The 13,549-nt window shown below is 34.0% G+C and overlaps 2 protein-coding genes across 6 annotated transcripts; one reads left to right on the top strand and one right to left on the bottom strand.

Annotated features, from left to right (window-relative positions):
* The first annotated feature begins 2,992 nt into the window (after window positions 1–2,992).
* On the top strand, window positions 2,993–7,392 carry LOC102610256 (protein CLT2, chloroplastic). 3 transcript variants are annotated; one of them, XM_052442183.1, is made up of 10 exons: window positions 2,993–3,666; window positions 3,750–3,895; window positions 4,043–4,080; window positions 5,042–5,136; window positions 5,290–5,389; window positions 5,482–5,517; window positions 5,644–5,694; window positions 6,097–6,220; window positions 6,859–6,993; window positions 7,107–7,392. In XM_052442183.1, exons 1-10 carry the CDS (start codon window positions 3,266–3,268, stop codon window positions 7,262–7,264), a joined length of 1,284 nt encoding a protein of 427 aa, XP_052298143.1. In that variant the 5' UTR covers window positions 2,993–3,265; the 3' UTR covers window positions 7,265–7,392. The 3 variants fall into 3 exon arrangements, with proteins under 3 accessions (XP_052298143.1, XP_052298142.1, XP_006472424.2); XM_052442182.1 differs by lacking the exon at window positions 5,042–5,136 and adding an exon at window positions 4,419–4,534 and having other exon boundaries at window positions 2,997–3,666; XM_006472361.4 differs by lacking the exon at window positions 5,042–5,136 and adding an exon at window positions 4,419–4,534 and having other exon boundaries at window positions 3,003–3,666; window positions 6,868–6,993.
* A 707-nt stretch (window positions 7,393–8,099) lies between these two features.
* LOC102610971 (uncharacterized) lies at window positions 8,100–10,403 on the bottom strand. 3 transcript variants are annotated; one of them, XM_006472364.4, is made up of 9 exons: window positions 10,254–10,403; window positions 10,067–10,157; window positions 9,853–9,940; window positions 9,580–9,759; window positions 9,302–9,490; window positions 9,034–9,207; window positions 8,782–8,936; window positions 8,565–8,688; window positions 8,100–8,384 (listed from the first exon to the last, which is right to left on the bottom strand). In XM_006472364.4, exons 2-9 carry the CDS (start codon window positions 10,114–10,116, stop codon window positions 8,373–8,375), a joined length of 972 nt encoding a protein of 323 aa, XP_006472427.2. In that variant the 5' UTR covers window positions 10,117–10,157; window positions 10,254–10,403; the 3' UTR covers window positions 8,100–8,372. The 3 variants fall into 3 exon arrangements, with proteins under 3 accessions (XP_006472427.2, XP_006472428.2, XP_015384048.2); XM_006472365.4 differs by having other exon boundaries at window positions 10,067–10,151; window positions 10,254–10,397; XM_015528562.3 differs by having other exon boundaries at window positions 10,057–10,343.
* Between the last annotated feature and the right edge of the window lie 3,146 nt (window positions 10,404–13,549).

Here is a 13,549-nt window from a genome sequence, read left to right on the forward strand (position 1 = left end):
GGGAGAAAAGAAGATGATTTTGTATTTCAACAGGTGAAACGAGTAATAGTTATTTAATCAAGTTATAGTTGTCCTTAATAGTAAATTATATCAAGTTTATTTTTAGTAATATAAATTTTTAATAAAATATGAGTGTTTAAAATAAAATTTAGATTGCAAATAACATGTGTGTGTGTTTGTATATATATTGGCTTAAATAAATTGAGTATCATTTTATATTTTTAAAATTGATATGTTGGAGAGAATTTATTATATAAGACCATTCACAATTCATCATTCATGAAATATATAAATGTTTTGGTCAAATTTTGATTCAACCCAAAATATTATGAGAGCTTTTCTACATATGGGTAATTTTCTGGTGGAGATGGAGGTTGAGATATTTAAGAACAGTTGGTTGAGGGAGGTTGCAACATAGACAGACCTAAAATCACAATGAACGACCATTAGAGGAGGCGTCGGCGATGGCTGACGCTGGTTGGTGGAGGTGGTGGGTTTCTAAGAAATCCTAGAATAGGAGGAGAGATTATTATTTCTGTGTGAACGAGTGAACTTACTTCCTTATGAGACTAACTTGCCCTTATAAGATAGAGTACCTTTAATGATATCTTTGTATCTTTAATGATAGGTAGCTTCCAAAGAGATATTTTAAAAATAATTCAGGTGATATTTTAGAGATAATTCAGGTGGGGACTGTACTGTAAAGACGTGGTCTGGTGGCGTTGGCGTAGTTATCCTTGTTCCGTGGTGTTGTGTCAACACGTGGGGTTGCGGGTACAATTTAGGAGGCGCTCTCTGCCATTCCTAGGTGACTCGGATGGCTAACGCTAGTTCTTCAGAAATCTCTCATTTCATCCTCCTTTTTCAACTTCCCTCTCGTTCTCTGTCACGGTCTCGAATCACGTTCCCCACATGTCATGCCCTTAAATACCTTTGATCTATAACATACCACCAGAAAAATAAACATCATTTACTAATTATTTTGAATCAACAGCTGAAAGTGCACATCTTGACAAAATAGAACCATCTCTAAGGATCTATTAAAATCCTGAAAACGTTAGAATAATCAGAACGAAAGGTTTCGTGAAAATTGAGTTCTGATGTACAAACAATTGGAGGGACGGTTAATCTAAGTCTAAACATAGGGAAATCAATAAAATCTTGATAATAATAATGCCACTACTGCAATAAAATTGAACGCCACACGCGTTATTAGCACCTCGAAGACTGCTTGTGTTTGGCGTTGGTGCTGGTGCAATTGAAGGGGCTGATGAAGCAGCAGTATCATGCTGGATCACAGGAGGGCCCATGACAGCATTTGAGCCACGGCGTTGTCAATATCGATGCCCAGTCCTGGCATCAACAAACAAAATGAACCGAAATCTGCAGTCAGCTTACAAGAGCCACCACATAAATAGATTCTTCTGAAATTTAAGTAAAAATAACAATAAACAACATTAAAAGAAGCAGGGTAATTTTGCAATTATTTGTTTTAACAATTATGATTCTATTGATGTTATCATATCAAATCACATAAAAAGCACATAAACAAATAGTTTCGTGAATATTAAATACCCAGCGCCAAATCTGCTAACCGTGTAAGATTATCATTCACAAACATGAATATATACATTCCGCTTTCTTTACTAGAATAAGGCAGCCAGAGTACACTAATTGACATACCGCCAAACAAACGGCACCATCAACATTAGATGCGATGATAGCACCTTAAAAGAATTTTGTTTGCTTCATTTCCTCAAAGTAGAACTAGTGATGGGAGTGATTCTACTTGGAGATAATGCCAAGCTATCCAAAAGAATGGATGCAAAGGGCAAGCAGAACAAGGCCACTTATGCGACAAGCAACACTGCAAGAAATGTGCACACACCTCATAATTAGAGGTTCCAAAATCGGCTCATAAGTAGTACCTGGCTGAGGAGGATGACACGGTAGGGAATGAGAAACCGGGCGAGGGCGAGGGCGACGCGGGGAGCAGACCTTGCTGTAGAAATAACAAGCCAGTTGCTGAGTATTATACTTACACGTTGGCAGGAAAACGTATTACATGATTAGTGTCGAATTTTGACCACTTCAAATCTATCAATTATGTAGTAACGGGAACCCAGATTCTCATTTCATGTTTAAGTCTAATTTAAATGTTTATGAACTCTCAAGAGCTTATTTTATTATTATCTTTCTTAATCATGAATCTGCCGAAACCAACCTACAGAATGGCAAATTTGATTTATCCATTAACGCATCATGAAGAAAAACATTTGAGGAAATAGAACAGCAATACAATTGCACACCTCAAACAGCCCCATCAATTTCTAAGCCACATACAGCCCAAAAATATTCTTCAACAACAAACATCTCATCAAATATTAATTTGTTCACAAAACATTGGTGTTAATCACGAATCGTATACGTTTATATGAGTAAAAATAATTAATGGCTTTCAGCGCATGTAGGAGATAATAGGGTCAGGTACTCTTGCGATGCATGTTTAGGATTCTGCTTGAGGATGCAAAGAACGCGGGCGCTAAAAATGAATAGCAGGCAAGGGAAATCAAAGATAATTGGCTAGGGTATCCGTCCGCCATATTGATTGAGCTACAAGTTAGCCTCGTGAGTCGAATTGTTGCTGAAATCACACCATTCGACATAACCACCCTTACGGGAAACCTCTCTTACTAAATGAATGCCACCTTAAACACAAAGCATATTCACGTTAATTGCTCTGTGCACCAGTGCGTTATATGATTCTCCTAAAATTGATAGTACATCTAACTCGTATGTTATCATTTGGGACATCCAGATTACTTGATTTAGAAGCAAGTCACAGTCTCTTTGCTAGGAGCACAGGTTCGAGTTGGGTTGTCCGCCGTCACAGACACAGTATGCCATAAAATATATATCGGCTCGAGCTACAAATTCTTTGTTAACTAAAATATTGGACTTGAGCTAGAAGCAAGACATCTGTTTATAAATCTGTATGCATGTATTTTCAGAACCGCGTTTCGTTATTATTAATCTTCTCTTCTTCTTTTTTTTCATAAAAATGGTATTAAAATTAAAATGGTCAGTTGGTTAGCTCGCTTTAAAAAAGAAAAATAGTGAGACGAAATACGAAATAAAATCAATAAACGGAAAAAAAAATTCCACGTATGGTCAACACTTATGTCGCCGCCGACTGTCCAGGTCGCTCTACTCCAGACGACACTTCTGTTTTCGGTCAATCTTTCTCCTTTCTCCTTCCACCGTAATGGAAATTATTTCTACGTCGTGGTTTCAAGCCATTTCGTCTAAGCCTCCTCTCCTCAAAAGACGCAGCCACAACTTTTACGGAGCGAAATCCCGTTCTCTCATCTCAATGCCCGTCGACGGACTCCCACCTTGCCGATCTCCCACTAACAAGTATAATTTCGCCCGCGGTATCACCAACATTCTCTACAGCTCACGTAGAAACGCTAATTTCACAGCCCGTGCGTCAACCGACGGCAATCCCCCCAAAACAGCATCACCGTCATCGTCAAACAGTCAAATAATTATAATCAGCTCAGCGGTCACCGTGACGCTAGCAATTGCCAATCGCGTGCTCTACAAGCTGGCTCTCGTTCCCATGAAGCAATACCCTTTCTTCTTAGCCCAAATCACTACCTTCGGGTAACTTTTTAGGCGTTGATTACTACGTTACGCTGCAGTTGTATTATTAATGTTAATTTAATTTTGTGAAATTATTGTTATAGGTACGTGGTCATTTATTTTTCGATACTGTACACGCGGTACCTGATGGGAATCGTGACTGATGAAATGATTAGTCTTCCGAAATATCGGTTCTTGTTCATTGGTATGCTAGAGGCTCTAGGTGTCGCTAGTGGAATGGCTGCTGCTGGTAACCTTTGATGATCAATACTTTGGATTGTGATACATTTTCGAATCGAATAAGAAAAGACAAACCATTAACTTAACATTAAACATTCAATTCCAGTGTTTATTTGTACCTTTTGTTACTTAATGTAGTATGATCTGTCGATTACAGCTATGCTTCCTGGACCGGCTATACCCATACTGAGTCAGGTAAATTTTTTTTTTTAATTTAAATTAAGGTGTTAGAATAAGTGAATACCAAACAAGTTCCTTTATTGTATTGCATTCATTTGGGAAGAAACCATGAGACTCACCACCAACACTATGGTAATGTTATGCAGTCGGTTGTTAGAAGAAAATTCTTGGTAAAGCATAGATAAGATCATATTTCATGGTTCAGATTTAGCGTATAGTAAGAGTCATTTTAAGTTTTTTCTTCCATCAAGAACCTCTATCTATCTCGAAAAATATCATCTTTCGTCTCCTCAGAAATTTCCTTCCTGACTCTTTTTCATTTTTCTATTTTTTTTCCCTCCTTTATTTCGCAGACATTTTTGGTGTGGCAGCTGGGTTTTTCTGCTGTTCTCTTGGGGAAAAAGTTTTCTGTGACCCAAATTGCTGGCTGCTTACTTGTAGCTACTGGTGTAGGGGTGGCTGTTGCAAGGTGTGTCAAGATTTAACCGTTTCATTTTCCTTTCTCTTTTCATTGATTTGCCAACAATGTTAAAGCCCTTGCAAAATTATTCTGGCGAGAGGCACTGCCAACAGTAATTTTTAACAGGTTTAGCTTTAAAGCGAGATTTGATGTTTCTAAATTTTAATGGTGGGAGTGGATCATGTCGATATAAAATCAAACCATTGGTTCTATTCTGAAGATGGTATTGGTTGTATACCTTGTAATGGCCACCTTCTGTTTGAATCTTTTTTTCTTTTCCCTGAAAAACCTATTGGCCATCTAATCATCTGGTTTTCTAGATTTTTCTGATCAGAGTTAGATGCTAGCTGTGAAATGAAAAAGTTTCAATGTCAGAGTTTCAGTGAGCTATAATCTTATGTCTGCAGTTCTTAAGACCCTTTTTCTTCTAACAAGAACAGAAGTAATTTCTGTGCGCATGGCTTTTTCCTGATTTGTTAATTAAGTACCTTGAATAGATGTAATCCTCTTTGACAGGAAAGGAAAATCAAATTGTGTACCATTTATCATGTCCTTTACCAGAAAGTACTTGGATACTGCATATCATTTGCAGTAGAGAAAAGAATCTGCTGGTATGGTAGGTGCAATTACCTTGTCTACAATACTGGCGTATAGAAAGAGTGATTTTATATTTTTGTAGATTTGAGAGCCCTTGTCATAAAGTATTTTGTCTTGCCGTTGCAAGAATAGACCCCTGATGGTTATTTGTGCATCCTGCATTGCAGTGGATCAAATTCTGGTCAGATGCTCTCCAGAGTTGATTTCTTATGGCCATCAATGATGATAGCATCGTCTGCTTTTCAAGCTGGTGCATCTATTATCAAGGTTACAACTTATAACAGTGATGTGTTGTTGTGGGTTTACTTTGTACCTTGTATAAGCAGAATAAACAACTTTGCATCTTTATTTGTAAACAGGAATTTATTTTTGATGATGCCAAAAAGTGCCTGAAGGTATGCCTTACTAACTATCATTTCTTGAAAAATGAGAAGGCCTTCTAATTTGTTTTGTCGTTGACCTGCTCACTGTGTGCCTGTATTATTGGAAGTTATCCGAGTCTTAAACCAGTTTATGTGCAGGGAAAGTCACTTGACATATTTGTTGTCAACTCTTTTGGATCTGGATTTCAGGTAAGCATTACATGCTTTGCTATTGAAGTTTGATGATGATCATTTTAAGGTGTTGTTACTAGTTGCTTCTTATTTGCAAAACTACAAGTATTGCTTTTGGCTAGCAGATGGTTAGAAAATTTGTTTTCACATAAGGGGTAGGTTATTTAAAATCTTGTTATACTTTTCATGTCTCTCTTTTTCCTGACTGAACATGTAATGATTCCATTATATATTAAAATAAATACTCATAGTTTTCTTTTGAAAAAAAAAATGGTAATTATGTTGTTTAGGGAGGTCAGTATTCTTTAGTTTATGGGGTTAGAAATAATGCATATCATGATACAATGGGATTCTTGGGGCATTATTCCAGAATTTGAGAAAGTTTTCATAGTTAATTTCAAAGTTTCCTCTGATTCGTAGGCACTCTTTGTGCTTCTGTTTTTACCCTTCCTGTCGAATTTGAAAGGAATACCATTTGCTGAACTTCCTCTGTATCTGAAAAGTGGTGCTGGTTGCCTTCTAAACTTGGGAGCAAATACATCAGGCAAGTTCTTATGTCTTGGTTTATATGTTGATAGATATCCTGCTAAGTATTAGATTTATCCTCAGTATTGTATTTCTATAAATATCTAAATTTTGGAGTTCTAGCCTCGTATCTGTTGAAGTCACTATGAATATGCAAAGAACCTCAAAATAACAGGAGATAAATTGCTGCTGCTGCCCCAACCCTCCTACCCCCTTCTGTGTTGGCAAAACATTGAGCAAGTCCCTTGTCACTTGTCCGAATACTGCATATTAGTTCGTGAGGAAACAGTTTTCTGAATTGATTTTTTTTTTTCCCCGAAACTTGAATTGAAGTTAATTAGGCAGAATTTTAGCGCATTTTATCTGTGTAAGTCATCTTCTAATGTAGTGGAACTGAAACTACTCCAAACAAGAACCAACCCTTACTCTTTTTAGCTAATTTTAAAAAGACCTGAAACTCTTTCTGCAGTGAATCCTGTTGTTCAAAGCTTTTTCTATTTGACTAATGTTGATTAGCCATTGAGCTTTGACATAAAGCAACTGCACTTTTGATGCTTATGAAATGAATTATAACTTATGAGATTTTCATTTCCTCGTGAATTTGATGAAGATTGCTCTTCTTGAGTTCTACTTATCACTTAATATGTTTCTTGCTAGTTGCTTCAGGCTGTAACGGGGCTCCATTGCTGCCACTACTGTATATAGCCACTAATATGGCTTTTAATATATCGATGCTCAGGCTAATGAAAATTTCCTCAGCAGTTGTTTCTTCCCTTGTTGTGATGTTGTCAGGTGATCTCACTAACATTATATACTTTAGTTTATTCGTGCATCTGCTAATCAATGCTTTTGTTAATGCTTTTGTACAAGGCTTCTGCTAATCAATGTTTTTGTTCACTCTGCAGTACCAATTGCGATTTATGTACTGTCCCTTCCATTGCCATACCTCCCTGAGGGTGCAAGCTTGAGCCCCTTTTTCCTATTTGGCAGTGTGATTCTACTGTTGGGTCTCACACTGTACAACTTGCCCCAGCCTGCAAAGCGAAGCTCCAAAATGACATAAAATTATGATGGCCAACATAGATTTATTACATTCTTTCATGTAATTATAGTTTGAATATTTTTTCATTTAGTATTTGTTACACAAGAGAAGAACGTGATAAATTTCATTGGTCCAGATGTCAAATTTTACCCCATGTTGTGCATCTATTATCTATATCTTTGAAATGGCATCACAAATAGTTTAGGCATTGGATTTTAACAAATCACTAGACATTATGGGAAATTGAGCATATAAGTGGTATATTTATTATTTTATTTTAAAGATTGCCCATCATATTGACTTCGTTCTGTTATGGATGTTTATTTTATTTCTGTGTGGAACCTATCTTCTTCGATCCCTTAATAATCTTAGCTGAATTTCCGTGCATGTTTATGCATAAATTAAAATTGTGAGACCTACCACCGTCCAATAAGCGGGAGAGTGCTGATACCGGGCACCCGTGAATGGTAATGAATGTATTAAATTAGTATTAGTATTAGTATTACATTGTTCAATTTATTGGCACGTACACCATTGTTTATGGTATGTAAAATTGGGAATCACACCACCTGCTTGCTGTGAAGATCAGTTGAGAGTGGTCCACAGTTCGTCAGTATGAAAATAAAAAAACTTGACAGCCCCTTGGCTGTGAGAAAGTTCGTCGAGTCTAAACTCATTGGTTGTGAGCAAGTTTGTCATCTGTCAAGACTTCAATCAAAAAGCTAAACAACCCTTTAGTTATGAGCCTATTAAAATTGCCAACAGAAAGTTAAAGGAAAATTGACACAATCTGAGATGTTGGAACGCCTGGCAGCTGCACTGAAGTAAAAGCAAGAGAAATCAAAAGACAAAGACGTCAAAATAAACATCCAATTCAATTGATTTCATTATAACATGAAGTTCAACATTTGCCAACCTCACAAAACTTTTGGATCGCCACCTCAACTATGAAGCTCATTCAAGCAATTGAAGTAACAACAACAATGCAATCAACTACTAAGTCTAAAAATTGGATTATAAACGCCACCCAAACCTAAAAATACATAGCCGATCTGATGTCAGCCCAAGGAATTGTGCCACTTTTAACTCTGTTTGCTGTATACATCCAAAGATTATATTTTCTTGTGCTTCAATGCTTCCTCTGCAAATAGGCCAAAAATGTTAATTCTAGTGTATAAATGAAAACAGTAGGCTATAATCCTACAATTCAATTACATTCCATATGCTACATTAAAGCCTCTTCATAAAACTATGGAGCAGTCACTAAAAAATAAATTGAAAACGAAACAAAACCATATAAGAATTAGTTACTATGATACACCTTTCGCTTCTCGAGTTTTCCCATCCCTCTGCTACCATTACTGACATTTGTTGGTCGCTCATCCTTTTCCTCTATGGGTAAACTTTTAATTTCATCATAGAAACTCTCAGTGAGACCAAGCAACCTGGAACAATCAAATGGACAGTCGATGCATTAATCATATATCGAGCCTATAATTTTACCTCTAAAACCATTAAACCATTTTAATTTTGCATACCCATTTCTTGACTTCTTCAGATGTTTCATCTTCTTTTTCTCCATCTTCGTAAGAGGAGCACGAGTGAAAAGTTCCTCTTCTTGTCTTGCACGCTCCTCCATCATTTCCTTATATCTAGTAAGTTCTCTACTTTCCGCTCCAACAACTTCCCTAACCTGTATTTTCACAATCAAAAACAGAAGATCAGCTGAACCTACACACACTATCACCAAGCCTTGCAACACCACAACAAAGAATCAATTAAAAATTAACCTCCTCTGGTCTTCCCTCCAAATCATTCACCAATTCCCTCATAAAAGTACTTTGCCTGGCTTGTCGTAGTGTCTCTTTCTCCTTTCGCAAAGCATTTCTTTCCTTTCTCGACGTCTTATCTTCATCCATTGAAGCAGGAGCAAATTTTGGGGGTTTATACACACCAGCACCATCCTACAATGCACAGACATGGATTTTAAAGAAAATGCATTCCAGTTTTGATATTAAACAAAAGTCTCTGAAGCTCATCTGTTGTGTAAAGACTCACCTCAGTTGTCATATCAGTTTTGCTGACAAGCATGTCTGGGTTAGGTCGATATTTCAATAAATCTTCCGTCTTTTGCGGCTCACCCGACTCATTTGCACTTGGATTCACTGGCTCTATTGCATTCCCACCAACCCTTACACTTGTAAGCTTCTGAATTTGGTACTGAAGCTTTCTGTCAATCGGACGAATCTGTTAAAAAAATTTTAAAAAAAATCTTGTTAGTCACTTCTCAAATGAGACATATAATTTTTTTATTTTTTTTAGATACAAACTTATACCTTCTCTAAAAATAATCTAATTTCGACAAGGCTCCGAACAACAGGATGTTCCTCAATCGATAAACCCTTAGCCTTACGAAGTAAATAATAGACAATTGATTGGCAGTAATTAAGAAGCAGCAAGTGCTTGGCTTCAAGATAGCTAATTCCATCCACTGTCGGATAATTATTCCCTTTCACCTATCACAGTTACATACAAACATATGAGACTAATATTCAACAAAGAATTAATAATTCAAACACATTGAGCCCAGAGCTTGAATTAATAAGTACCTTTGTAATTAGAGATTGTACTTTACTCCTCAGTTTATCCAACCCTTCTTTCATTTCTTTTAACAACGCCGCCAACTGAGGCGCTTCTCTAAATTAACAAGACGAGTTAACACCAATGAAAGAACTTACATTGTGGGGCTAACTGGCTAAAATAAAATCCCGTAAAATAGAATAATTAAAGAAGCAGAGCAGTGAAATACTAACAGAAACTTACTTCTTCACTCTTTCGTCAGAGATCGAGTGGTTGCCGGTAGCCTCCTCCATGATTTATAAATAATAACCACCAGCTCTTCGCCGTTCTGCAGCTAAGTTTTTGTAAATTTTAAGATGCGTATAAAATAGAGTTACGTTTAAGTTGTACGGAATTCTTATGGAAATTAGCGCATCGGCTTGCTACTCACCGAAGTAACAAAGAACGAAGACTGGATGAGAAACAGAGCCGCACGAAGAAGCTAGGGCTTTTGAGTTTTTTGATCGAGCGACCGAGAAAGAAACAACGGGCTGTATTTGGGCTTCTCCCACCCATTTGGACTGTAATTGCCATTGCGTGGACCGTTTTAAGCCCTAACTTCAACACCCCTTTAGAACTCTTATGAAACCCGTTCTTTCATATTTATAGCTCTTTCCTTTATAACATAAAAAGAGATGCAACTAGTCAGTTTACTATCATTAGAATAGATTAACTAAATTATAAACATACTTTTTCATAATACAATTATTATTTTATTTCTTCATTGATTCAAAATTATTTTGACATTATCAAGAAAATTAATTAAATCCTATGTAAGGATTTAATTATAGTTAGGGTTCATTATTTCTTAAGACACTTTTACGCTATAGTGCATCTTAATATTTAAATTTTGCATTTAATTTATGTGACAATACATAAGACATTTGTAAAAGAGTTATGATTGATGAATAAGTTTAAAAAAAAAAGTCCCTGCTTAATACACATAATATTTTTAAAAAGATTTTTGTTTTTTAAGCTGAGATGTGAACAAAGCTTAAATTAATTTTGTATTGCCTACCTTTTTTAAAATAGGGATTTGTATTACTAGCTGAGGGCCCATTTAGGATTACTTTTGAGACTTTCAAAAGTAATTTTAAAAAATTAAAAGTTAATTTTAGTATTTGATAAATTCTTTTAAAATCACTCTTTGTAAATTTATCTCATCCTACAACATATCTTAAAATTACTGAAAATCTTATTTTAATACAACTTCACATATATTATAAAAATCTAAAATTATCTTTATTTAATTAGAAAATAAAATCATTAAATTTAAATATCATTATTATAACAAATTATATTGAGGTAACAAAGTAAAAATAAAAATAAAATTAATGAAATAAGAATATTTATTTTAACTATCAATTATATATATATATATATATATATATAGACACAATAAAAGATAATATGCATATATTCTTATAAATGTATAAATAAATTTTATTTCCATTGCAATCATTTGTATTCTTACAACAGTTTAACAATAAAATTTATTAAATACATACAACTATTTTTAAAACTCATAATATTTTTTAGCAATAAATTTTACCAAATACTTAAATAAATATTTTCACAATTGATTATATTTACAGTATAATTAACTGTAATTATTTTAAAAATTATGTCATTACCAAACTGACCTTAAATTAAATTACTTGCAAACCACTCAATTAGACTCTTAAAAATATTTCTTTAAAAGTTAAATAATTTAATATAATATCTGACACATTGTTGGGAAAGATCATTTTCATAATATTTTAGTAAATTTTGAGAATTCTTTTTTAAAGAAAAATATAAAATCATTAAAGATAAAACAATAAATTCACTAAAAGACACTTTTTTTTAATGATTTTATCATGATTGTGTTGCTTAATCATTTTTCTTTCTTAAGCCATAAATCTCATTAATTCAATTGTTATAACGAACGTGAGCAAAAATTCCAGTTTAATTACATATAACGGCAATGCTCGTGACGTGGGCCAATAATATCCATTATCATCCACAAGTTTCATACTCCGAAGTCCGAACGTGTAACCGAACCACTGCCGCCGCCAAACAGATCCGTTGACAAACTCCCTCTCGATCTTCTTCATGCCACTACCGAGGACACAGCTGCAATTTGCTGACACAATAGGGACATCTCAAGCACAGTTGCCAAGAATTTGATAATAACATCCAACTCCCTACTTCTTAACGAAATCATAAGTCAAAACTAAAGTATATTTTTATTTGATTCGTATGGGGTTCCCACCCTCCGCAATTACGGATGACAGCGAACTTGATTAATAAATTTGAGAAAATTGAAAATTCGATTCTAATCTAATTGATTTTAACAAGCACTAAAACATGTTTGATTATGGGTGCGTTTGGGATTGAGGTTGGGCAGCTGTAGCTTAAAAGCTACAGTACTAAAGTGTTTGGTAAACACTAGCTGTTGTAGCTTTTAAGCTATATTGTTATGATTTTTTACTTGTATAATATAAAATTTATTATATCTTTAATAATTTTATCAAAATTATTATTTAAATTTTATATTTACTATATATTATTAACTTTTATTTTATAATTACAGCTTTTTTTTCACAGCAGCTGTAGCTTAAAAGCTACAGCACCTCAATCTCAAACGCACCCTGTATCATAGAAAATTATATCACCCTAATTATAAGAATAGTAAAATATTGAAAATGATCATCTCAAACTCAATAAGAAAAAAAATAGAAAAAATTAGAATTTGATCTCGACATAATCATTTTAAAGAACATAAAAATAAGCCTGGTTCTATTCTAGACGAGATGGGTGCTCGTTTTTGTGAGAAATTTTGATTTTGGACTTCCCTAAAATGTTGGGTTGTATTAAATTAAAATTCATTAAGAAATTAATGATTGAACCATATAGTCATAAAATCAAACTTATCAAGGAATTATTGGGTGTATTTGGTATGTTATTGTATAAAATTAAATAAATTAAAATATATTGTAATATATTAAAACATATCAAATTTTATGTAGTAATTGTTTGGTGACACATCAAACTAACTTCATATTTTTTATAAAGTATTATTTATTAAAAAATAAAAACTCTAATAATAGACACTTTTAGTTATTATTGAGCACCTCGGTTATTACTGTCTTTTACTATTTTTTAAAATTTAAAATTAATATTTTTAGATTACTTTTTTTTCATATTTACATATTCAACTTTTGTTAATTGAAAAATGTTTTAGATTTTTAGTTGTCATAAGAAAAATGTCATTTAACTTGAAGTTAATAGTGATGTCAATGTCTTTGAACTCACATTAGTTATCTCGATTGAAAGTCTAAATCTTATCTTATATTGAATAAGCTCAATTATCAATGATATATGTATAGTTTCTAGATCCATCAACAATGATTATTATGATAGTAAATTTAATTTTAACAAATACCAAAGATTGATGCCCAATAACAACTTGGAATTGTCAACGTTATAATTGTACAGACCTATAAATAATAAATGCAAGGATCATTGATATTAAAATCGTATAGACTTAGGTAATAAATGTGGGGAATAGATAAATACTAATCTAAAATTTGTTCCATTATTTTCAAAGTTTACATAGTACATTGAGCAACTCAACTATAGAGATCCTTATAAAAAACATATATATATATAACTGTTTTTATTTGTGATTTTGTTAAAAACTGC

The sequence above is a fragment of the Citrus sinensis genome, chromosome 5, assembly GCF_022201045.2.
Source record: "Citrus sinensis cultivar Valencia sweet orange chromosome 5, DVS_A1.0, whole genome shotgun sequence".
Lineage (NCBI taxonomy): Eukaryota > Viridiplantae > Streptophyta > Magnoliopsida > Sapindales > Rutaceae > Citrus > Citrus sinensis.

Bases quoted from the DNA above. Each gene is read 5' to 3' on its own strand.
- LOC102610256 (XM_052442182.1), top strand. From the start codon at position 3,266: ATGGAAATTATTTCTACGTCGTGGTTTCAAGCCATTTCGTCTAAGCCT. The intron at 6,221-6,858 runs GCAAGTTCTTAT...GTTTCTTGCTAG, and splicing joins CTTGGGAGCAAATACATCAG to TTGCTTCAGGCTGTAACGGG. The intron at 6,994-7,106 runs GTGATCTCACTA...TTCACTCTGCAG, and splicing joins CCTTGTTGTGATGTTGTCAG to TACCAATTGCGATTTATGTA.
- LOC102610971 (XM_006472364.4), bottom strand. From the start codon at position 10,116: ATGGAGGAGGCTACCGGCAACCACTCGATCTCTGACGAAAGAGTGAAG. The intron at 9,760-9,852 runs GTACTTATTAAT...TAACTGTGATAG, and splicing joins TACAATCTCTAATTACAAAG to GTGAAAGGGAATAATTATCC. The intron at 9,491-9,579 runs GTATAAGTTTGT...TTTTTTTAACAG, and splicing joins TTAGATTATTTTTAGAGAAG to ATTCGTCCGATTGACAGAAA.